Raw genomic sequence first — 26,965 nt, forward strand, 5'->3', positions numbered from 1 at the left:
AGTGGAGATTGGGCTGACTGTGACTACCATAAGCAAATCCTTCCCACTTAAAGCTACCTCAACTATAAATAACCTTTATTTGGATTACAAGGAATTAGTGAAGACATAGGAAGTCATCAGCAATCTCTCATGTGTGATGTGGGTGACATGAGGATAGAAAGCGCCCCAGAGTGTTCCCAATATTTCAAAACAGATAGGAACAGCAAGCGACGAATACAGGTTATGCGCTCTGACACAACATTAGGTACACCTTCGCAATGAACTACGATAATAACTAGACAAAGTGGGAATGCTGAAAAGCTGAATGCTAAGATTTGAATGCATGTGCTTATGAAGTAAATTGAAAGATTCATTACTAAAATGTGGTCCAAGCGGGTTTTGAACCCAGTGGCAGGCAATTGCTCTAACCATTGAGCTAAATTGACTTGTTTGAAATCATGGCTAATAGCGTATTTCTTTTGAAAAGTGTCATCTGATGCTGAAAGCTAACATGCATTTTATTTCAGTGAAATTATGAATTTCTTGATATGGTAGTCAGTTGGCATAAGTGCATAACACTTGGTATAATGGCCATGGATATATTTGCAATGTACACAACAAAATCGCCAATGTTAGATTAACACTGAGTAGTGTTAAATCTTATACTAGAAAAGTGTTTATATGTGTCCACACAAATGAGTGTAAATTTGACACTTTTCAAAGTGTTACTTTTTATTTTATTTTTTTACACTTAACCAGCATTACTCTAACACTGGGTAGTGTTGAAAGTACTCTACACTAGTTTCAGTGTTAAAATTTTTACTCAAACTAACAATTCACTCTGGTAAAAGCTACTTCATTTATATAGTATTTTTCCTCCTTACAAGGCTCTCTAAATCTAAAAATCAGGAGCAACCGGCCTGGGATCCAACCCACGGTCCGATTGTCGGGAGACGACCATTCTACCACGCTGCCCCAACAACAACTGAATGTATCGCTATTAAAATGTTGACAGCGCGCTGGAAATTAGAAAGTTTGTCCTTCACCGGAAATGAGGGTGTGGTCAAACTAACACTCAAGGTAGTGCTATTCAGGATTACACTTATCTTCCGCTCCAACACTTGAGGAAATTTACTCTGACAGAGTTAAAAAAATAAATAATAATAATTATCCTAACGGTGTCAAAATAATACTGTTTACATCAAATTTCATCGAACACTGGAAATTTAACACTGACAGATTTGCTGTGTATAGTGGAAGGTGGGATTCAAACCCGCGGCCTGTATGGAAGTGGGTGTGAAAAGTGGAACTTCCGTTGAAAATGAATGGGGAAAAGTTGATATTTAATGTTAAATTGTGCAAATACTGTAAGTAATGTGAAATTAGATGATATATAAACCGGGAGGCGTGACTTTTTTAAGCAAATTGAAATTTGAATGGTGTAAGTGTGCAGAATAAAAATCCCAATAACATACATTCCCACAATAACACAGTGGTGTAGAAGTGCACTTCATCATATCGATGCCACATTTTTGCAAAACCTCATCAAGTACAGTTGATACTATCAATATCATATATATATTGTGTGCTTCCAAATCCATAGTGCCACTATGATAGTGGCGAGGTATAAAGGCAAAATCATACAAAATTGAAAACTCCATCAGGTTCCTGTTCCTGTTCCGTAAATGTCAACTGCCAGGCTCAAGGTAGTAAGAAAATGTAAACTTTATTTGCAAATTAATAATTTTAGATTCTCTGATTTACAGAAGAGAAAAAAAAAACATTTGTAATGGCACAGTCATCGTAATATGTACATTGCTGATACTGCAATAATCCAGACACTCGTGTTGTCCAGATTAAATTAAGGCACGATCAGTCCCCGCTCAATCTGTAGAGCGAATAACAAAGCATTTCCTGCAGTTTATACTGCATGCAACATACCGCAGCATTTCTGCAACGCGTTACGAGTTGGAACTGTCCAGCCCCTCGGGTAAATGGCTCGGGTGGGAAAATCACAGTTTGTCTGTTGTACATTCATTTTTAGAAGGGATTAAGACATTAATGTGTTGCACTAAGACATTTGGTGATTGGATAAACTTCAGTAGACCTGAGTGTTGATACAGTAAACGAGTCAGTTACACAATATGTAGTGGTAAATCATTCAGTCCGTCTGTATCTCCACATCACTTAAATAAAATCCAAAAGAATATTATTCAATAAAAAATGTAAAGCATTGTCTCATTGTGCAAGGTGATTAATTCTGAAATTTGAATATGATTACAAATGAACAAGAATATACAATCATGGCGTAATAATGTACATATTTAGTCCAGGAGACAAACGAAAGCAAAACCGTTTAACTGAGAGAAAGAAATGGATGTGATGTCAAGAGTAGTTCAATAACACAGCGCGGTAAAACTACGTGGAAATGCAATTAGTAATAAGGCCCAGTGAAATTCTGTTATTGTTGTTGTTTCAGTTGCACTGGATAACGGATGACGAAATCAATGAGGGTGCTAGCTACATAATGACATGATTGTTTGCCTATCCCATTTACAGTCGCAGGAAGGCAGAATGTAAATATAATACTCTACAAAAACAAAAATCACTATGGCCAGGATGAAAACAAAAACAAATGAAATATGGCAGAAGACAATTACTGACACATGTATACTGGAACTAAGCAAGAAAAGGTCAGTGCTTCTGGATGAAACATATTTTGTCATACAAAATTATTATTTTTTAAATCACCCCCACTGTACACTACATGTGATACACCTGCACAATCTAGTCATATATGGTCTTTACAATCATAACAATTCTCATTTGTCTGACATCGAAAGAGACTTATAAAATGTCTAAACATCCCTGTTCGATGCCATTTTTTGTGATGTAAAAAAAACGAAACCAAGAAAAATCCTTTTCCCACCAATAATGTGACCTATTAGATGCACGACTCGATTTTAAAAAGTATTTTCAGAGGGGTGAGTGAAAATAAACAATTGAAATAATGTGGTTGCAAAAGTGTGCAACCCCCTAATTGGATATCACTGTGTTCAGAATGAAGCAATCACATTCAAACCCGTGGTGAATGAGAATCAGCACACAATTGCACACCATTTAAAATGCCTCAGATGAACCCCAAACACATTTTTATAGCTCTTCTAGTAGACTTTTCCCAACAAATCTCCCGAGCATGTGGGAAAATGTGTTATGGTACGATGAAACCAAGTTAGAATTTTTTTTAGCCACAATTCCAAAAAGTGTGTTGGTGGCAGCATCGTGAACAGGGCTGGAGTTTAGACAAGGTGGAAGAAAGTATAACAAGTTCAAAATAACAGTCAATGTTAGCGCCAAACCTTCAGGGTTTTGCTAGAGAGAGAAACAAAGGAAAAATGTCAGGAAAAAAAGCCTACTAAAATTTTCACTCAATGTTGACGCTCATTTAACAATAGTTTGAATGTGATTGGTGAATTCTGAACGCGGCACACTTTTGCAACCACATTGTCCCAGTCGGTGACGATAACGGATGGAAAAGATTTTGAAACGTTTTGGAAATAATGTAGCTCGGTCTCCTTTTGTATCACAAACCTACATGGCATTGTAACATGGATGTGTACACTTTTCATATCCACCATCCACAGTAGGTTTATTGTTGTTGCTGCACTGTACTGCATCATACGAGGGGTGCGACAAAACTCCCTTTATTGTCATTCACTCTATTATAGACAGCAAGAAGAAATGTCCATGCTGCTGGCTCAGTTAAGAAAATATAAAATTTTTAGACCTTTTGATAGATCTCATTCAAATGTGTACAGCAGAATTTGCGTGCTTTATGCATTTCTGCATGACTGTATTTCCCACCGTCATTATGAAGGGCCTCGGCACAATATTGTGACAAATGATAAAATATGAAAGAGGCCCCTGGTGCAGCAAGTTAGTAACAGGTTCAAATGAAGAGATGAGATATTACAATATCAGTGGCTTGGCCTCAGGTTCATGTGGCCTACAGTGCTGCAGGACATTCAGATGTCAACAAAGTATATATATATATATAATTAAGATTAAGTGCTAAAGGATGATATCATCTGGCGTGTCTACTGATTCTGAAAAACAGTGACAATTTGCAGGGCGAGGTACATTCATTCAAGTACAAGCCTTCGATTGTGTCCGCACGAAGCTTTCGGTGAGCTGAAGTTCCCTCAATAGATCCCATTCCAACATCATATTCATTATTTCCTTTCACTTCATTTGGTCTTCTTTTGAGAGATTCAAATTCATTTTAAGCAAAAAGGGGCTCACTTTGCTCCTCCTTATCAAGAGAGAGCAGCAACTAATAACTTTATAGACGTATAGACTTTATAAGTATGTATGTTCTCCAGTCTTTACATACAAAGAAGCAGAATTTTTTTTCAAAATCATCCAAGAGGTAAAACTGATTAACATTCTTCCAAAAAAAAAAGGAAGAAAAATACACCCATAGGAAAACAAAATTAGAAATCACGTAGAACTGTAAAGTGCAAGTATAAAGATATATATTTTTTACAAGTTGTCTCAATTCATGGCACTGAGGCAGGGTCAATGGTCTCTTGTGGAAAAAGTGCAAGTTTAAAACAGCACGTGTGTCAAAACTGACGGGAGACAGTAACAGGATAAGTCACATGTCACTCATCTTCGCCGTAAGAAAACACCCACCGCCTCCAAGGGCACAGGGTAGTCCTGCAGGAACGTCCCTCCATCAAACACCTGAGCGTTTTGGCTGTCCTGCCACTGGAAGCCCCCGTCAGGTAAGTAAATGTGCCTCCTCACTGCCCCCTTCTCCACCACGGGTGCCACTAGAACCTACAACATGCACAAAAAAGCTCAGACGTGTGTTGAAACGCACCGTGTGAGACGGTGGTTACCTCGTCTCCAATGAGGAACTGGTCATCAATGGCGAAGGTCGCCGGGTCCTCTGGACTGAGCCACCACATGGGCCGATAGACGGGGCTGCCCGTCTCCAGCCACTCGTCGGCATACTTCTCTATGAGTGGTACCACATCCCTCTGGTGCTTTGTTATGTATATCCGGGTTAAGTTTAGCAACTGAGTTACAGGGAAAAAAAAGCACATGATAGAACGTTAATATGGAAGCATGCACACATTCTGTATCGAAAGCGCACGCATCAGAAACAGAATGTTTTTTTAAAATGTTCTACCAACGCAATTAGCTACTGAAGATATTACACTTCGCTACAATATAAAGTAGTCATATCCGTGTACATTTACTGCCCCCTCAAAATTACTCAATACACAGCCGAACCACTGGCAACAAAAGTGACGCCCTATTCACATTGACTGCGGGACCGACGCGGTGCGCTTTCCGTACGGCATCCGCACCGACTGCAATTTGCACCGCGCGCGTTGAGAGAGCTGTCCATGTCCGAAAATCTGCACCCGCCAGGCCACAAGATCACGGGGGTTCACGCTGGAGAGTTGAGTTCACGCGATAACAACCGTGTATAGAGCGTCCTAATGGTAAACAATAAGCGAAGTGCGCATTACGTTTGCTACAAAACACGGCCGTCATTCGAATGGCGGCAAATGGAGTGCTGAAAGTGTTTGCGTAACTGCACACCTTAAAGCTTGGCAAGCATTGCTTAAACGACTTTCAGCCTTAAGTGACAAAACGACAGGTGCACAGTTAAGTGCAGCGGGAACATTCGAGAACTTTCTGTGACGTCATCTAGCGGCGACAACACGTCCCGTGACAAATTAACTTGACAGTTACAAGCAATCATACAATACATTTAACAATGTTTAAAATAGATTCAATAAAAAACATCAACTTTCCAACAGTTGAAATGGTCCAAATCAGCGCTTCTCCTGTTAAACTCCATTAGTTTGGTAGCAGGCTACCAGCCGGCCTACCCATAATGCACCGCGCTGCTGAGATGCGTACTTCGTTTATAGCCGCATTGAACATTATTTCTGGGACTTCTAACATGGCTCTTCTACCATGGGTAAGTATGTTTTGTGTTTAAATAATGTTATTTTGTCACGTTTAATTTATTCTGATTTTGTCTTAAATGTCCCACTCATGTCACGCTATGTAGTTAGCTAACGGTTTTATTTTGAAAACTACCGGATCTACCTGGATGCCAACGCTCAACTTCCTGTCCGGCTCATGTAATTTCTTCAGATTCATGCGGCATCCGGAAAAAATAGAACGGTTGCGGAAACCTTCTGCAGCGCCGCATCCCTTTCGCACCGCATATGCACAGCACTGCCGCTGGTGTGAATTGACACGCAGACTCATGGTGGCCGTACGAAAAACACAAAGATACATCGAAAGGATTTCCAACCGACAAAGTCTACCAAAGTGTGTTCTGACCATTTTGATTAAGGTGAGTGTCATTGTAAGATGGTAAAAATGCTTTTAACCATAATGCGATCGTGATATATGTGAGCCGTTAGCCGTGGCTAGCTCTGGCTGAAAATAGATTTGTGGTCAAGATGTTCGATTTTGAGATCTCTCCAAATATCCTCCTTAAGGTTTTTGTTGTTGTAACACGCTAGCGCTAGTAGCTAACGCTTTCGGGGTACTTGGTTTAAAAATAACCCGAGATTCTTCACCTCAAATTCACAATTGATAAATGCACATAGCAACCAATAAAATCCGCCGTAAGAATGTCCGTGTTTTGAGAGCCATCCTACCTTAGAGCATACGTTTTACATACAAGTCGTCTGGTGCGGGCAGTATCGGCAAATGTGGGCGGGCAGTTGACTTTTGCCGAAAATCTGACTTACACTCACGACTGAATCCCAGTCAGTCACGAGGCACCGGCTTTATGTAAAGCAACAATTATTTTTGGCTGGATGGATGGTTGAGTATGACATACAGGATGGGTCTTCTGTGAACTACCTCTTCTTGTATTCGTCCCACTGAGAAAGGCAGGTTTGAATCTCCTGTTCCTTCATTACTGAACCCCCACTGTTATTATCACACCCGTCATTCGTGCTTATCAGTATGCATCTCCAACACTTCTACATCCACTAGTGGGGACATTGTTGATTGTCCATGTGTGAATTTGTCTCTTTGAGCACTCAGCGATCATACAGGCTTTCAGTGCTGACTTTGTGGTTTTGACAAGGTTCAAGTTGTTCTTCTCCCTCCATCTGGTTAATTTACTTGAGCATTCCATTAAGGGTCACATCGTCTACAGTATTCCATGACAAAAATAATAGTTGATGAGGCGTTTAAAAAGAAAAAAAGGAGAACATTTGTAGGAATGTGCAGGGTTTGATTCGAGTGTTCCGCAAATAAGAAGGCAGGGGGTTTTGTGTTGGTACGATCTTTTACAACAGTTCATTTCCAATGTGTGACTCCATAAATCGCACACGATGTGCTCGGCTTAAATTACTGCATGGAATGCCCACTAAAAAGTAGCGGTCTGTTCTCCTCTAAGATGTCTCCTCTGTCTCACCTCATCTAAACTTTATGAATTGAGAGCAGTGCGGAGGCCAAAATGGAAAACACTCACTAGCTTCCCAAAAGGTCTATTTTTATCTCTGGCAGTGCAACACAAGTCACAACCAATATCATTTGCTGTCTCGCAGGGGAAAATAAATAAGTTGATTGTCACGCTTGTCAAATACTCATGGAACGTTAAACTAGCACAATCAAACTTTTCCAAGTGTTGTCCTTAAATTCATTATCATTCCTCCTCTGATGGCTCTCCAGAGTGTGCGAGAGCTACAAATCCAGGGCAGGCATTATAATGCAGAACAGATGGACCCCAAAACCGCAGGTGATGTTGGGAGATTGCCAGTCAATCACTCTTACTGCGTGCATGCACCAAGGGGAAGACATATCCCTCTCTTGACAAACAGTGAATGTTGTCTGTTCAGGACACGTGAACCCAGATCTACATCGTGAGACGTCATCAGATACTCCAAGACATGTTTTGATGCCATGCAATGAATAGCATGAGCGATCAAATAGATAAGTAACTCTCCTGCAGAGGGTAAAGCCCGTGTTTGGATGGAGGATCTTCTCGTGGGAACCGACCTGCACAGTAAAGGGGAGGCCATTGGCTCTCTTTTATAAGTTGTGCCATAGCAGGACTGTGTGGATGCTGCTCTACTGTACTTCCCTTGTCGACGTTGCACTCTGTTTATTGCTTCAAGAAGCAACTGGTCAACACTAATTCCAGAAAATCAACAGGGTTCTTCACAATCAAATATTGATTATTACGCCTATCACAGCAAAAAGGCTTGATCTAATAGTTATACAGGTGTTGGATACCTACAAAGGTGCAGTCCAAATAAGGATTGTTTGGTCCTGGGAGAGGACTGTCAGTATGATATTGTCATTAAAGTTAGTGGCTGGTTAATTTAACTAGGGAAAAGGGTCTTTACCCGGTCCTCTCCACAGACCCATGGGGGTGTATGGAAGCTGATTACTGGGAGGAAGGACACAATTTCCAGCCAACGGATGTACAACTCCTCATCTGTGACCATGTCTCCAGTTAGAGATCCACCTGTACGGACAAACAGATGCGGGGGATTTCATCATGCACAGGACCTGTAAAGCTGAAAAATGATTGCATGCATACAATGGAAAAATCTGCAAAAACAAACAGATGATTATATGGACTACATGCATGATTTGATGAGCACAGAATGTCATTTTGGACTTTGTGCTGAGTAGTACAATGGTTTTTTTTTTTATCTCACAATGAAGGGCTTCTTGTTGATATTTAAATGTTATACGTCTTTTTTTGTTTGTATTCAGCCATTGCCAGCCATGCATCGGCCCTTTAACCTGAACAATTGTGCTTTTACAAATGAACCAAAGTGAATTTTATTTTAACGAGTTCCTGATGAAAATGTATAGGCCTTCTCTGCATGTCTATGAGCTCATCCGTGGTTCTAACGAAGCCAACGATTTTTAACAAAATGTTTACATAAATCAAACAATTGACCTATAAGATGCAGTATTACCTACTGCATCAGGAATGAGGAAGTTATATCCCAGCACAGTGTGGTGTAGCAGAGAGGGAATGATGCCCTTCAGGCCCATTGGGCTCCAGTCAGACTGTAGAGGGGTCATCTTGAGAAACATTGGTTTGTGGCTAGACCTGAGGAACAAACAGGGTTATAATAAGCAGAACCTAATCTAGAAATAGGTTGCAAACAAATCTGACAGTGCACCTTGTCCCCGCTGACATGATAGTGGAGTCTCCAATCCTGGCGGCCACGTCAGCCAGCAGGCTGATGTATGCGTCCCCACCCAGAGCCTCAGGTGGCCGCAGGGTCTGCTCCTCAAAGAGGTTCCTCTCACCCCCCTCCAGCAGGATGTACTCCATTCCCAAATGGGCTTGTATGGATCCCACTCGGTCCAGGAACCAGCTCACCGCTCCTGGGTTTGTGACATTCAGCTTTACACAGAATTTCCCCCGCCACTTAGTCATCAAGGGGACCTTTCGAATGGAAACACGTATCATCTACGGGCCTCAAGGATGCCGAGAATAGCCGAGAATGAACGGTAATCGCAGTAAACCTTTACAACGTACACGCGTTCCCACTCACCAGCTGTCCATGAGGCGCCGAGGGGAGACTAAGCCAGAAGGCCTCAGTGCCATCCATGAGAGACGTTTGGAACTGCGTGGTGTCCACGCTCAGGAAAGGGGACAGAGTGACGGAAATGTTAAGAAGCTTCACAAGTGGGAGGTCCCTGCTGAGTCTCTTAGACGCCCCCTTCTTCCTGCTGTTGAGGTAGTCATGGTCCTATGGCGAGATAAGTGCGTTTAGGACACAGAGGGACATATAATGGACAAACCCATGTCTTCCTTGTGTATTTTCTGCACCACATTTTGTGCTTTCACAAAAAATGTTTGAGAGGTCTGTTTTGGTTCAGTTTGATGTAGAAGAACTTCAACCTCATCAAAAACCTTTGGGTGAGTGAGCCAGACCCAAATGTCAAACATTGGTGAAGTCTGACGTCACAAATGTTCTTCTGGATGAAAGGAAAACAAGTCCCGCAGTCTTGGGAGCCTCGAAGAAAGTCTTCCTGGAACCGACCGAGCTGTTGTAGCTGCAGTTTAGTTTCCATTTTCCAATAAATGTGAGGTATCACAATACATTTGTCTTTTATTGTACTTCTGACTTTTAATCTAATGTTTGGTTCCATATTTGTATGTGTCCCAGTCCAATTTTGCATTGCAAGACGATGTCAAATGATCTCTGCCAGAACCACGTAACACAACCACAAACACATTAATACATTGGAATGTTCATGTAATGTCAAATACTAATTCTAGATTACCTAATGGTGTGATTTAAGAACACAAAAGGCTAAGTCTAAGTTGTGAAACAGCAATGGGAAGAAAGGGGACGTTTTAACATATTATTTCACATTTTCTGGCACACTTTGGTTTCATAATTTGTGCAAATGAATTCCTATGCAAAAACCAAACTAATTCAGAAAGAACTATGCACATTTCAGTCATTAAATTTAGAAATGACGCAAAATGATTAAGCGACCCACATTTTCTCATGCCAGCAGTAATATAATGTGTTTTTCTCTCCATAAAACTGCTATGGAACAGAACTGACCTGTGACTGATAATTTTGGAATAGTAATAAAACTGCAGGGAAATAAAAGGATCATTGTTGCTTGTCCCATTGCAGTCGAATTATTTCCATCATCAACACTGCGTGCTTGGCTCACACTTTATGATAGGAACATATCTGTGTTTTATATCTTCAATGTACCAGAAAGGCATTTTCTTGTTAGTATAGGAAACGATTATTACCAAGCTAATGGATGATTGCTTTTCTATACTTTCATACTTTCACACCTCCTGAACTGGTAACGGGCTCACGTTCCAAAGTGGCGTGCATGTGTTTGGTGAAATCAAGTGCTTTCATTGACATATTGGGCTCTACTTCTCGTGGCCAGAGTAAATCCAGCAAGGAGCGTGGCATAACTCAGCGTGGAGGCGGGTTAGACCCGATGTTGGTAATTTCGCAGACGAGCGCAGGCCGAGAGGCATTGTGGAAGTGGTCACGGCCGACTTCACTCACGTTTAACCAAAGCGTCTCCTTGCATTCCCTTTAAATGCAGCACACGAGTCATGCAAGAAGTATCGACATAGATGTGCTACCCAGTGGGATGAGTTAAGAAATACAATACAAAGATTCAACAATTTTGATGCTCGCTGTTCACATATGGATGGATGTAATACTGTACATCGTGGTACACCAGCTATCTACCATGTGCCAGTTTTAGATGTGGTCTGCCCAAATTGTCACTTTGCCAGGTGCATATCCAAGATACTACTTTATACTGTGCTGGCCCACCTAGCTTGGCGCAGACCACTCTGCCAAAAATGACAAACAAGCAATGAACCTAGTGGTGATACAAAAATCAGGTTCCGCCGACATTTGCACCAAGTCTGCAAACTCTTGTTTTTCCTGTTCTGAGGTCCCTGCACAGCACTGAGCGAGGGCGTCAGGTTCTCATCATTACGTGAGTTTCTTTCCCAACCGGTGTTCCTGTTACATGCCCACTGAGCAGTCGGATTGTTATCTCTTTTCTGATTATTTATTATTATTATTTTTTTTACCTGGTATTGCTTTTGATACACTGGATAGAGATCCTGCTGATCTTGTTTTTAGGATATTTCGAAAAACATACAGAGAAAGAACATTTGGGACATAATACTTTGTCTATTTATACAATCTAATAACTGTCTAATACATTATTTTATTTTTTTAATCTGCCTTTACAAATACACCAATGCTTAATTTTGATAGACACTGCTCGCTAATTATGAATCCAGCATGAGTAAGCTTATGGAATATAACAGTGTAGAACTTCACAGCATCATAATGAGAGACATTTACAATATTTTGCTACCCTCATAATGTATTGTAGGTAACTATGGCAACATCAAAATTACATCGCATTAGTTTAGTGCTTCTCAATTAATTTTTTTGTAACGCAGCCCCAGGAAGAAGAAATAATTTGCCCCACTCCCAAGCCTCTGCCATGATTATAAATAGTATAATTTGTTTATAAAATTGTTAGTACACCTCTGCAGAATATAACTCCTTGTGCACTATCTGACAATGAGAGCGCCACTGCCACCTACTGTAGTGGATGTGCAATTACACTTAACCTAGTATGGCAAAAATCTAAATAAATAAATAAAAGTTTTCTTCTTTTTGTGACGCTTACTTACGATTATAACCCAGTGAAAAAAAGAAGTTTTGTACTATACTGTATAGATAGAAGAGCATGTACCATTTCAGAGAGGAGGTTGGTGGAATGTTCATTAAGGCTGATGATTCCATCCCCTAGCTGGTGTCTTCTAAGACGATTGGAGAAGGTCCTCAGCTCCCTCTCCACCTTCGGTCCAGAATCCACATTGCTGAGGAGTTTCCAGGACGGTAGCCTGTGGGACACACAGAGGAATTATAGTTAATATGGGCATGTGGTACAGTACAAATTTTGATGAGAATGATGGCAGACTAAAAAAACGTACTAATCACTGGAAGCAGTATTTGTTTATTGTATCTCATTATGAATAACAATGGCACTTGTATTAGTTTACACCTACTGTACATGACTACAGGTTATTATACTAAAATGTGCAAAAAATAAATATATATATATATTTTTTTTACAAAGTTGAAAATATTTCATGGGGGAAATGAACAGGAAGGTATGGGAATTTAAATTACTTGAAGCACGTCATAGTTGCTCTGAAGTGTAACGTAATGATACACTAAAATTAAGATTTTATTCATATCTCGGTTTCTGACCCATTAATTTATAAATAAGATATAATAATTATAATAATATAAATAAATATCATAACTACCGAATATATATTTCTACAGTATATCTATCTATCTGTATAGAAATACATATACACACAAATGTCAGGGATAAATTAACGGTTTCACATCACATTTTGTGCAGTTTGGCAACTGAGGGGCAGTGTGGTTCCACACGGTCTAATACACTGTTAAGTTGTAGCCACATTAGAGAGTAGAAGGAAAAAGTCATGATCAAGGTATTCCAATAAAAGTTTTTTTTCAGCGTGGAGACGTTCTTTTGAGTGATAAAAGCGAGTAGCACGCTAATTAGCATTAGCGAGTCAGACTGGAGTAGATCATTACAATTCCTTGCACATCTATAGATTGAAGCAAAAATCATTGTCAATCAAATCATTTCGAATCAAAAATCTTAAACGATTCTGAATCGAATCGCAGACCCAAAAATCCGAATCGAGTCGCGAGACATTCAAAGATTCCCACCCATAGTTAATAGTTGACTAGCATTAGCGTTAGCCACACTCTGGTCAGATGCCAGTTACCTGAAAAAGTGGACAAATTACATAGTTGGAAGATGTTTGCTGAAGAAATTGATCTTCAACAATCTAGGTTTAGGTTATTTAGCTGAAATAAAAAGAAAGGTGTTCAAACAAATCCTTCATATAAACTTCCAAGGTTTTTCATTCAGTTTCTAGAAATGCAACGGAACATTTCCAACAAATTGCATTTCTATCTGTACACCACTTAAATATTGAATGATGGTTCTTACCCTGGTATTGACAACAAGAACTATTTTTAATCCAAGTAGCATCTTCACAAAATGGATTAGCTTTGCGTTCTGATGGTCCACTCTATCAATCCATTCTTTTCTCTTTTTGAGAATGCCTCCTCCTCCAAAGCACTTACCACAGCGCCTTCATGTCGGGTATCTCCCTAGTGAACTGGGATAGCTGCTGCATTGCTTCTTGGTGTACTGCCTTCACATTGTTGGCTACACAAACAGTGTACTGCAGGGGTAGAAGCGCCAAACTGGGCAGTGACTGCAAGCAGAACTGTTGTCTGCTGTCCAGCCCCAGCTGTAGCGGGAGGTCCGGAGACACCAGCACTGCAACACCTGCGCGGCGGAAAACAGGAGATAGTTTAATTTATTGACTCTCACATTTCACAATCATTTAAATTCACAAAACACATTTTAAGAAACGCAAGTGGAAGTATGACCTTGATGTGTAGGATTGCAAACTCCTTCAATATGAAATGAAGCAACTGTGATACTAAGATTGCTGATAATGTTGATATGGTATTTCTCTGTTGTGTGAAACACGACGCCCAATTCACACCGAGTGCGTTGCGTGAGCTGTACGTGTCCGGAAATCTGCACCCGTGAGATCACAAAATAACGAGGATTCAATTCACGCTGGAGAGTTCACTTTACGGGATAATAACCGTGTAGCGCTACTGGTAAACAATAGCCACGCTTGCCTGTTGTCACATAGATATGCTTTTTGGACATTATTTCTGGGAGTTCTACCATGGGAAAGTAGACCCTACGTGTTTAAATCGTGTTATTTTGTCATGTTTAATTTATTTTGAGCTTATTTTCTGTCTTTTAAGTGTCCAACTCATATTAAGCTATGCAGTTAGCTTAAAGGTGCATGTCGCAATATTGACGCAAATTGGAGTGTTCAAATAACCATATTTTTCACCCACACATGTTTTAAGAATTGTATAATGGGCAGGAGGCAATACTGTGTCACAATGGCTGTTGCTCCTATTTTCCTGTAGTGTGTAATAACGATGGGGGGTTCGGGATCAAAACGTAAGGTTTCTCCCTGAGCGTGAAGTCAGGCGCGTGGGAAAAGACAAGTGTGTGCGACAGCTGATATAAAAGTGTGTCAAAATAATAATAAACCAAGACTGCAGTGCGACCCTCCATCTCTCGGTGGCTCCTTTTGTCCGACCATCGGGCCGAAACTTTGGCGACATGCAACGAGAGTTGTCCCGGGAGGAGGTGACCCGATGGAAAAACCTAAGAGGATGAAACAGGACCCACAGCTTGCATTCTTCTCGTTAAAAAGGTAAGACCTCGTCACAAAAATGTGATAGGGTTTATTTATGATAAGCAATGCTCAATAAAATTACCACTAACTAACGTCTCGGCACTTGCAAATCTGGGGTCGCAAATCTGCAAAAACTCAGTATCTTGCGACATGGACCTTTAACCCCATTATTGACTGCACCACAGTAAACATACTCAATGACATACTAGTTCCGGCATGTGTTCTTCACCTTGTACACTTAGGGCCGAATCCACAACGAATTCACTGCATTCGCTGATTAATTGCTCTTCGTTTGCTCCGTCCTTAACATCCGCGTCACAAAGGATTTTGCTCTAATTATATACCAGCCCAAACACGCCCACAAAGTTGAACAGCTGAACGCAGTTTGCATATGATTTTCCTCACATGGCAATGCCGGATTTGTGCCAAGAAGATAATGGCAGAACAAAGGCAGTTAGAAAGAGAAAGATGAAATGATCAGAACGCAAGATTGGACCAACGGGACAATCAGAAAACAGTTTATGGACATAAGTGTTTTCCTCATTAAACGGCATTAAGATGTAGAGACGGAGAGGAATACGACATCATCTATTTATTCCTTTAATGTCTATAAAATACAAAATATTTGGATTTTAAATGTTTAAATCAGCATAACGTGAGTGTTAACGCATCACGTGCAAACTGGTTGATGCCGGTCGGTGCCGCCTAAAATCCATGCAAACCTTCAGTGGATTTGGCCCTTAGGGCAGCTTTCCAATGAGCCTGTCAAATAAATATTAAATAAGACTATACCAAATTGTGTCTGCAGATGAATGCAAGGAATGTGTCTTTGGTCTCCGGTTACGCCTCTAACCTAGCCGCTTCTCAACCGTTGATGGACTGACACCCTTTATCACCACTCGTCTCCATTTTCTTACCTTCCACCCTGCCTGTTTTGTTCTTTCTGTTCTCAGACAGCATCCACCAGATACCTAATCTGCGATTTCCACAATCTTGCCACAAGTAGCCAAAAGTGGGATTTCGACTTTAGTCGTTAAACAGATTAAGATGTAAGAGTGCTTTCCGGAGCCGGCAGACCGTCTGAGAACTCAGGCCGAGAGCTTGGCTCACTTCTGCTGCCCTCTCTAGTTTCAATAGGTGCACTGTTCTCAGGCAGGCAGGAACCAGGAGCAGGCAGCACACACGTTCTAATCCGATTCATAGTTTCACAGATCACAAGGTGCGCAAAAAGGCGAGTGAGGAGCTTTGACCTCGCTTGGGCACCTCTCATATGTTTGCAACGGATAATGTCAAAGAGATACTCGTATCACGGAAGCTTCCTTCCCTTCCCACACAGGGTATCAGGTCACCATCTAACTCCTTGTCGCAGTTTCTTGATTACAGATCGCCTTAGAGAAAACGACATGAATTCAAAAGGTTTCATGAGGTAAAGACGGAACTGTTCGACCAAGTTGTAGATGAGCGAAAAGTGGGCCAGTGGAGAAAACGTTACAGCTTTATGGAAGGATGGAGGCGGAATGCAGGCAGTGGAAAAAGAGGCGACTGGCGTACACCAGACACCCAGAAGCCTTGTGCAATGATGTGCAGCTACGGCACGCTGCGCCAGTGTGTTTTACCCGAGTGCACGCGAGGTGGAAAGTGTTTGCAAGCGCGGCTTCTTGAGTCATATTCAATTTGTATGGGAAATGACATTGCGGGGGCTCACGGAAACTGGACAAGCTAATCAATAGGGGCTGTATAGTTCTTCCTTTTTTTGACCACAAGACTCCAAAACAATGAAAGAATGGTATGGTGAGCACCTATCAATAAAAAAGAATCTACAACCTGTGATTTATGTAAGTGCAGTAGTGCAGAACACATACACACAAAAGTATCCCTCGATCACAAACAGGAGTGGGAGTCTGTTGGTTATTTAAAGAAAGGGAAGCGGGTTTGGATCCTTGGGTTACAGCCAAGGTGGTGTGCCCCAAGAGTTTGAGGGGAAGCAAAAGGGGCGGGGAGCTATTTTTAGAACAATTCCTTAAACACTCCAAGCTTCCCCTGAATATTTTCCACCATCTCTCAGAATAAAATCATACGCCTGACTGAATGTTTGCGCGCCTTCAAATCTGCAGGTAATGATGGCAAAAGCCTCTCGTTTGGGGAACACCCAAATCATCTTTTTACACACAATTAGGAAATTCTATTTAATGGGATGCTCATTTATTTTTTTAATTTTATTTTTGTACGATAAAAGAGTGTTCGCGTGCTTGATCCCATGCAGCTAGTAAGGGTCAACACAAATTTAACACGTCGTCTGGACCCCGAAACAGCACTAGCGCCTGACTCCCTTCTGCTTGGGACCAGATGGCCCACGCTGTTTTACAGGTCAATGCATAGTGTATAATGTTCAACACCTGTGGCTGCTTACAAACCGGACTGGGATTATAAAATGCACTTTGAAATATGGACGCACATGTGTGTACTCAGCATGGATTCCCTTACAATGGAAACTTCGTCTTTATGCCCAACCTCAACAAATTGATGGCCACATAACTTGGATAATGCTGCAAGTCTTACGTTTCCATGTCCACTTATGGAAGAAATAGTGACACACTTAATAGCATTATACTCTGCTCTGTTTTAATGTTCAAAGCGTGACAATTTGTTTTCCTAACATGCGATCACAGCTTATTACTTATCATGATGTTGACGGCGTATCAGGGCCACATACAAATACAGTATATATTTTTTAGAGGGTGGGGGCAATATTCCGAGATTTTTTTTGTGCCACTTTATTAAGTGGCTGCGAGAAAAAAACTCAGAAACCTACGACAAATACGCGTAACGTAGCTATAGTAATAGTAATATAAAATGAAATGAAAAGACAGGATGGAGACGGATTCATTCTTGAAACTTTTCAGATCATACACCAGCTAGAGAGACAACACTTCCTGATCCCCCATCAGCTGACTAACACTAACCAATCAGAAGCAAGCACACTTTAGGTAAATGCAAGTGAATGACGGAGAGCAGCAGATTCGACACATCAACCTAGCTACTTGTACAAAAAACTACCAAAATGTATGAATGTGTAAATTATAATTCTGGAAACATAAATGTACAAGTAAATATATATGAAATATATATTTTAACAAATTAGCTTAAATGCTTGATCCTTAGGTTGTGGACCGTTCGCAAAGCGAGGTGTCTTCTGTCGTTGGCAGTACCCAACGCTTCAAAGTGCAAATGCTTAACATGCTATGGTCAATCTCTGCTAAAGAAATTATTATCTCCTTATTTGAAAACCCGACCAAAAAGCATTGGCACAAACATTTGAGTATTTCCCGTAAGTTTCTGAGTTTTTCCTAGCAAATTTGCCACTTTATAAAGTGGCAAATTTACGAGATTTTGTTATGTCAGGTACGTTTTTAGAAAACAAATTCAAACTCCATTCCATTCCTACAGTATCCATAATGAAACATTTCCATGGGCGTGTGGAAAGTGTGATCTTACAGTAGCCTTCGCATATCCGAGATGACAGCTTGTGATGAACAAAGCACCGGCTGGCTAAATGAGTCATTCTTAAAGTGTTTTGCATTTCTTCTGTGGCCAGCTGCTTAGTGACCTTGTGAAAGACACACAGCATTTGCTTTGTCAGTTAGTCTTCTTGTCGGACTGCATTCTATTTGTCTTTATACTGTGCATTACATATGTCCCAGGCTTAAAGTCATTTCAAGTTTGACTAAACTTTTCTGGAAAGATGTGCTTCTGGGAACTTCCACATATCTCATGGGATGTCAGCTCAGTGACAGTATTCAATTTTCATTTTCCAAATCTGAACATATTACAGGTTTAGCAGAATCCTGGAACGTATGGTAGTCTTACTAGTCTTTAAAACGTTCCAATCTACAAAATTATGAAGAATATAATTTTATCTTTAACTCTATTTTTAAAAAAAAGCCATGTCCCTCTTACATTAAAATTAAATTGGCTATGATGCCACTGCCTTGCATCTCACCCTGACAATTTTTACTTTTTAACAAAATGAGATTCTCTTTGTTGTCTGCATGTAGCCCACTGTTGAAATTGTAAAGCAAAAAATATTATTATTATTATTTTTAAAACACCAATATAAACATCTTTTCCATCTTCCATTTTGTCCATTTGAACTTCTGCATCAAACCACCCTTATTCACTTTATTTGGAAGACAAGAGAAGACGTACGAATTTAACATCAAATACCAATGCCATGCTTTTGAATACTTTGTGAGCATCGTAGAACATTGCCGCTTTTACCTTTCTTCATGCTGTTACAAGCTGAGATCGGTGCACATTATTAAACACACCCACGCACACACACACACACATGGCTATGAAAATATAGATTCACATTTCTGTTGATAAAACTGAGCAATTTAATTTAAATCTCCGTTGTTTGTGTTGTGTTTTTATGAAATACATGACTGTTTAACAGTTTTTCATGCTCCCTCAAAAACTGGCTGGTATTGTGATAGCTATCAGTTCAAGGAGAAGTCAACTTTAATAATTTCTTGACAATATTACATATGTGACCTCGCAAGTCTAAACAAGACATATTGAATAATATTACATTTGCGGGATATGAGTTATGCAGCAACATCCAGCTGTTTTTATCCATCTCAGGGCACGTCCATTTTGCCACTTGCTGTCGACTGAAAATGACATCACAGCTCACCTGTTTTCTGAAGCTTTGCTGTTACCTGAGACCTGAGCAACTGTTATGTCATTTTCATTCCACAGCAAGTAGCAAAATGTCCGCCTTCTGATACTGATGAAAACTGCTTGATTTCGCTGCTTAACTCATATTTCACTAACGCAATAAGAGTACTGTATTTAGACTTGTGGGGTTGCATAGAACATATTATTGTCAATATTTTTTGGGGGGTGTTTAAGTCCCCTTTAAATCGGAATGATTTAGAGACTACCGTATTGCGTCTAGTCAAAAATAGTGGTGAAGTCTTGAGTCCCAATATCAGTAAGAGATGTCATGTACTGTTTGTGTGCCTATTGTGCTTTAGACCGTGAGAGTGCTTTGTCATGAGGTGCCATATTGAATGTGCTGGACTGCTTTTTTATATAGCGCTTTAACTACACCATATGGCGCCCCAAAGCGCTTTACAATTTAAGCTGTGACCAGTATGAGTGAATGTCAAAGTGATCATTCATTTAACACACCTGTTCCCCATTCACACCTGCGACCTTGTAACACAAACGAATCACATGACCCCAGGGAGGGAAAATGGCTAACTGCGAGCAAATCTGGATATTTTGTTACTTCCGGGTCCATGAGATATAGACATTTATGGTTGTGATTGGCTATTTAACCAGTGGACAGTACATTTACACAGTTATACAAGCTGTACACTGTACATAAGAGGTAATGATCATCACCTGCCACCATGGGGACCCCTGTTGTAAGCACATCCATCTCTGAGTTCTGAGTGTGGGCATTTGAATCAGGGAATTCCTCTCACATTCTCAAATCATGCACATTAGGTTCATTGAAGACTAAATTGTCCACAGGGTTGAATGAGAGTGTGACTGGTTGCTTGCGTGCATGTGCCCTGCAATTGGATGGCGACAGCTCCAGGGTGTCTCACGCTAAGTTAGCAGGGTTAGGCTCCAGCAGAAATTGACGACTTCCATGATATACCACAGACAGTCTGGAAGAACAAAGTTCAGGTGCTGTGTTTTTTTTTCTTCTTGAGGATCAGTGCAGAAGAAAGTGGAATTGACGATAAGAATGTTTGTTTACACCAACATATCAACATATACATCCACTCGTTAAAAAAAAATAAATTCTAATAACTGATCTCGGACTTGAAAGACGTCTTTATAAATTCTGACTTAACACAATACGCATAGCATTTCCAAGAAAGCGTTTGGAAAACTGCATCTGTAATCCTGACGTTTTTGTATTGATAATCCATCCACTTGGACTTCACTTTACAGTATTGTGCCTCCTTCATTAAGTTTGCTGCCATTATTTGAGTCTGCTGCTCACTATTTTACATACTCTCCAATGCTATCTTTAGCTGATCCTCAAGTCACCTTTAGGTTATCAGGCACACTTTCCTCTTCCCTGCTGTATTGAAAATATCTTTCACAGTGACAGTCTTGCCATTGGAGACACGACTCACAGCAACACGGCGTCTCAAATGTTCAACGGAAGATATCAAATACAAAACTGACTGTTTGTTTTCAACAATTAACAGCATTTCATTTTGGCCAGGGATTTGTGCCAATTTGCCATCATAATTTTAAAGGCGATTTATTTTATTTATTATTATTTTTTTTTTACTGTTTCATTACCTGGGCATTGTTCTTTGTTAGATCTATCCATCCATCCATCCATTTTCTGTACCGCTTGTCCTCACAAGGGTCACGGGGTTGCTGGAGCCTATCCCAGCTGGCTTCGGGCAGTAGGCGGGGTACACCCTGAACTGGTTGCCAGCCAATCGCAGGGCACACAGAGACGAACAACCATACTCACAATCACACCTATGGACAATTTGGAGTGTCCAATTCACCTGCCATGCATGTTTTTGGAATGTGGGAGGAAACCGGAGTACCCGGAGAATTGTTAGATCTAACTTTGGTAAAAAACAACAAAAAAACTTTTTTTCCCCCTATCAAAATAATAATTACTCTCCGTATGTCAGAACAGTACAGTACATTATTATTATTATTATTATTATTATTATTATTATTATTATTATTATTATTATTATTATTATTATTATTATTATTATTATTATTATTAGTGCTTCCACTTTCAATGTCTAGTATGAGCAATCAGTCTCTGGATAGGCTGCAGCGTGTCCGTAACACTGAGCAGAACTCCAGAGCATAAGTGGTGGGAAATGGATGGATGCTCAATGAGTGGGTTTTTAATGGGCAATGGTAATGAGGCAAAGTGGCAGAGGATGTAATAGCATTGACTAATTGGTAGAAAGGCTGTTTTGAATGTTTTTTTTCCCATCCATCTTCTAGTTCAGCGTCATGGGTGAGCTGGAACCTATCCCAGGTGGCTCTGAATTAGTGGAGTCCAGATTTCAAAGCAAACATAGTGATGCAGCATTTAGGTGTTATGCTGCTTTGAAAATTGAATAAGCTGCCACCAGAAGTCAAGTGAATGCCAATTGTAAATGTTTAAATGCAGGTTAAAAACTATGCAAAACACATGTAAACATAGCGACACTACGCATTAACTACATGTTCCAATGTGTCACACAGTGTTAGTTGGACAGTTAAATTTGAAAGATACTGTATGTATTGTATTTTAACGATTTTTTCCTGATATACTGTATTGTCCATGTGTGTGTGCAATACTGTGATGTCTGGTGCGCTGACATTCATATTTAAAAAGGTATGAGCCAAACAGAGAGGCCAACAAATTAGATGCCTGACATTAAAAAATGTTAAAAAAATTACATCAATATTAATTTCACAGCCAGTCCTTAGAGGTGACACCTCTGAACTATGCATTACATCAGCAAATCTTTCAAAACGCTCAGTCTAGCCATCCTTAAAGGATTAACTCTGCAAGTGTTTATATTTATTTATTTTGTAAAACTTATTTCAGCTTGTTTGTAGAAGAGATGAATAATATTATTGAAGAACAATATTCCTTATAATAAGTAAGATGACTCATATTCAATGACTCCAGCATCATCATGTCCCATGACTTGTTACTTAAGTTGGCAATACTGAAATTATTTGAACACTTGTGTGAAGATTTAGGTTGTTAAAAGGAGAAAAGTGGCAGCTAAATATGCTAAGCCACTTGTCCAGTCAATACACCTTCATTGCAGTTACAAACAAATATTTTATTGTTTTACACTAAATGTAATTAAAATTTAGCATTGATTAAACTACATTTGCACTTTAATGCGATAGTGCATAATTGTCACTACTTTTAAATTGAGAGGTTGATTCATGGAACACTCCACACAATACTCACACAAATAAGTCATGAATGACCAAAATTATAACTCATTGCATTTGTTAAGAGTCTCCAGTTTAATTATTAAACATATTTTAAAGTAATATATTATATTATATCTACATTCTTGCAGTGGCTATGTTAATGATTAAGAGCTCAAAAACTTTTTGTTCAGAGCATTTCTAAAAACTATTTGAAGAAAATTGTCAAGAACATATTGATGCCGTTCCTTTCTCATATCTGGAGCTACGCACTTCCAACATGGTTACATTCAAACAACTGTTAATGGGATGTTGTCTAGTCTGTTTATTCTCGCTCTGCAGAGCTAAACTAAGAAACAAAGGATTACAGGGTGGCCCTCTTTAAAGGTGGAGAGGGGAGGTAAAGCATGTGACCCCTCGTTCAGTCTGCCACTGTATTACATAACACCCCAGACACGTATGTGTGTGCATTCACGTATGCTTTGCCTTCAGTGGAGAGTGTGCATATATATAAAGCCAGATAAGTTAGCTCAATGGATAAATGTTTGTGTCTCTATTCTTTCTTGGCTAAAAATAATAATAATTTGTCTACAAATCTATATCGTCTTGTGTTTTTTCTTTTTTTAAAGACAAAGGTAAAGCACAACCTTTTTTGTCTTAAAAAAGAAAAAACACAGGACGATGTATTCTTTCTTGCTAAAGGTTGAACCGTTTAGCCGACCAGTTTACGACTACTGCACATTAATACATTCACAAAAGACTTGCGACTCGCCTGTCCGCTGATGTTGCTGGACTACAATGCTCTCCCAAAAATTTGGAGACACTGAAAAACTTCTTTTTTTTTTTAAATCAACGACATCATCGATTAATCACGTCGACTTTTGTCACATTATAGTTACTTTAGTCATTCAACCTTTAATTCCCGCCCAAATAAATTGCATTTAATTAAATACTAGGGATGGATAGACATGCATTCAGCCTTGAATGGCCACTATGAGCAGCAGTTTTACTGTGACAGTTGCATACATTTTTTTAAAACCACAATTACCAGTCGCACTTGCTCACATTAAACAATTCATGTCCACTAGTAGCCCACATAACCCCCTCTTCACCACCAGGATAAAATTAAAATTAATAAACCAATATGCCACAGACAGTATTGTCTTTCAGTCTATTTATAGGCCACTTACCCATCTAGTGCGTTATATTTTGGGCGCACTTTTCCGGGAGCCACTTTTGCATTATTTTTCTTCACTTGCACACAAACAAACACGTTTATAATGAAGGGTGGGGGTGATGAAGAATGTAAAATCCTCAGCGGGATTCCCTCACACCCTGGGATTCACACCACACTTTGTGTGGCCCCTGAAGTGGGGTCACATTTCCAAAGAGTACCATGATGCACAAACCACTGTCACTATAAAGGGTAGAGTCCAACTACGCATTACATGACTTGCAGTACGAGCTCTTACCTGACGAGCCAAGAAAGTATCGCTCCAGAGCTGAACCGAAACCTGAGGGATTCTCCTTGAGATCGCTGACAACAAAGGGCTGCATGGTGGCGTTTTGATTATTTATAGGCCACGTCTGACCGTTGACACTGGCACCACCGTACCAGGATACGTTCGTCATGGAGAAGCAGTCCTGTGAGGCCCAAAAAGTTCCCATGTATGAAAACACAACAAATAATGTATATATATTGGTTTTACTGTGTCATATAACCAAAACAAAATCTATTATCTTTGTAAAGCCCCCCTCCCGAGACAAACAAACAAAGCTCTGTTATATTGTTTAAGTCTGAGCCCTATTCAAGACTTTTAGGAGGGCCGCCAAGTGGTCAGCTGAGTGGCACCCAGCAGGATTTGGAAAATTGAGTGTTTGGAAAGATTTTCACGCCACATGACGGGGAGTTATGGTGGGGACAGATTAACCTCGCCAAGCATCCCAATTGTGAGGTGTTTTTGAGAATTACGCCGAGGGAAAGTACAGTATGTGCCAGTATGGCCAAAAACATAAATGCTTTGATACAGCATGCTTGCAATATCTTAAGATTTGAAGCATAATAACAGTGGGTTGTGGTTGAACGAGACACCATTGCAGAATAATGTATGCATTAAATTAGGAGAAATTATTAATGCTATACGTTACTATGACATTTAAACAATCACTCAATGCAATGCAGTACACTCATGGCAAAATGCTAGGTACACATGTACACATCGAGTTGAATTTAAAACAAATCTTTACAAAGATAATAATGCTCAATTCTGATTGACTCTGCCAGGGAGTTATTCATTCACAATACAACAATACTGAAACCTAGAAGTTGCAATTTGCAGTGGTGGATGTAGTTCAGTTTCATACAAATGCAAACAACACCGACGATAATAAGCACATTATGATGATGATGATTATGTTATTTTTTTATGTATTTATTTATGCATTTATTTACAGATATTACAACTCCTGGTAGGCCAACAAATGATATTTTATGGACATATTTTTTATTGATTGGTTCTTATCAAATGCAATAATTGTTGCCCAAATGTTTTCCATCTTGAGAGACAAATACATTATTTGTTTGTTTGTTTGTGAGTTTGTTTTCTGGAGACAAAGCATAAAAAAATATAATGAAACAACAAAACATGAGTTTAAAAAATAAAAAAGACCAAGCCCTAAACAGCATTTGTCTTGCACTGCATCAAGCTATGATTTATCTCTGCATTTCTCTTTCTCTCTACTGGCAACTTAGACTGTGCAGGTGTACCTAATATGTTGTCCAGTGAGTAGATCTATGTTGCAAAATGCTGCAAATGGCTGATTCAATCACTTCATAATTAATTAGAAAAAAAAGTCATAATAATAATAATTGCTTTCACGCATGCACGTGGTATGAGGTGCACAAATATCGCCGTATTCTAAATGAAGGCAAATGAGTGAGAGCAAGCCCACCTTGAGCTGCACATGGCACTGCACCGGCGTCCAGGTCATACTGTAGCATTCGGTCTCGGTGTCCTCATTCACGTCCAGGGAGATTTTGATCTCAGCCACCGCGTCCCACGTGTAGCAGAACTCGGTCTTGTTAAGCCAGCACAAGTTCCTCACGAAGGGGACCTCCAGGTCAGGGTTCGCCACGTTCCCGACGTCTATCTCCACGTAGGTCTTGTCCTCCGTCAGGGTCTGGATGACCAGCGAGTGGGTTCTTCTCTCCCAGATCAGTCCGCTCAAAGTCCCCTTAAGGATCCAGTTCTTGTTGGGCTGGTCCACCACTTGCCAGTATATGATCCCAATGGTCATTACAAAGAAGACGGCCACCCCGAGACACGCTATCGCTCCTTTCCACGTCTCGTTCATCTCCTTCAAGCCCGTGTCCCATGTTACCTCTGGAATGGGACTAGGGTTCCTATTTCGAGCGTGAGGCATGTTGTTTTTGAGATCAGCAAAAAACCAAACACCAAGAAATACTGCAGAAAGCTCTGTGCGCCAAACGACTCTGTTGCTGCTTCATCATGCCATCACGGTGTAAGTGGTTTTTGTTGTTGTGGATTTTATTTTCTTATCTGCACACGCCCTGCACCGTATGGCACTTTGTCAATTATACCAGCAATAGAGACATGCCATGAGAAGAAATCGATGTGGCTTTTAGCAAAACCGCAGGAATGGATAGTTGACTTACCACATAGCGACGCTGTTTTAAAAAAGCTTGACTTTTCGATGTGCATTGGCCGCAGTCAAGTGTTGAGCTGCCACAAGCGGAGTTTGGCAGCACTACCCACGAATAGCCCCAAAGACGCGCTCTCGCTTGCCCGGCACTGACGTAACGCCGCGCTCTTTCTTCACATGAAAGGTGGAGAGAGGGAAACCGTGGGGGGGATCGGGAGGCTTTGCCAGAGCAGCGGAGCTTCCAGTGTGGGCGAAGCGGCCAAGGTCGACTCGGAATGGGAGCGACCCCCCACAATGCGTGGCCGCGCACTATCCGTGCGCCCTGCGTGCGTAAAGAGTGAACAGTCCAACTTGCAAGCACTGGAGACGGGCGCGTTCGTGTGCGGGGGTCACATGCAGGCGTCACGCGGGAATTGACACGTCTGGACACTTTCCAAAGCTTAGCCACATTCTGCATTTTCTTGGAGAGCAGAGGAAGTCAGCTTGACAAAA

The 26,965-nt window shown here is 40.4% G+C and overlaps 1 protein-coding gene across 3 annotated transcripts; it reads right to left on the reverse strand.

Annotated features, from left to right (window-relative positions):
• Positions 1 to 1,680: 1,680 nt before the first annotated feature.
• Positions 1,681 to 26,810, reverse strand: LOC147175889 (SITS-binding protein). 3 transcript variants are annotated; one of them, XM_086074647.1, is made up of 11 exons: positions 26,487 to 26,810; positions 25,763 to 26,213; positions 24,283 to 24,454; positions 13,713 to 13,920; positions 12,271 to 12,421; positions 9,552 to 9,749; positions 9,174 to 9,442; positions 8,964 to 9,100; positions 8,379 to 8,500; positions 4,884 to 5,063; positions 1,681 to 4,821 (listed from the first exon to the last, which is right to left on the reverse strand). In XM_086074647.1, exons 1-11 carry the CDS (start codon positions 26,489 to 26,491, stop codon positions 4,648 to 4,650), a joined length of 2,067 nt encoding a protein of 688 aa, XP_085930773.1. In that variant the 5' UTR covers positions 26,492 to 26,810; the 3' UTR covers positions 1,681 to 4,647. The 3 variants fall into 3 exon arrangements, with proteins under 3 accessions (XP_085930773.1, XP_085930771.1, XP_085930772.1); XM_086074645.1 differs by having other exon boundaries at positions 25,763 to 26,381; XM_086074646.1 differs by having other exon boundaries at positions 25,763 to 26,370; positions 26,487 to 26,538.
• Between the last annotated feature and the right edge of the window lie 155 nt (positions 26,811 to 26,965).

The sequence above is a fragment of the Leptonotus elevatus genome, chromosome 4 (assembly GCF_054856555.1).
Source record: "Leptonotus elevatus isolate MCC_2025b chromosome 4, RoL_Lele_1.0, whole genome shotgun sequence".
Lineage (NCBI taxonomy): Eukaryota > Metazoa > Chordata > Actinopteri > Syngnathiformes > Syngnathidae > Leptonotus > Leptonotus elevatus.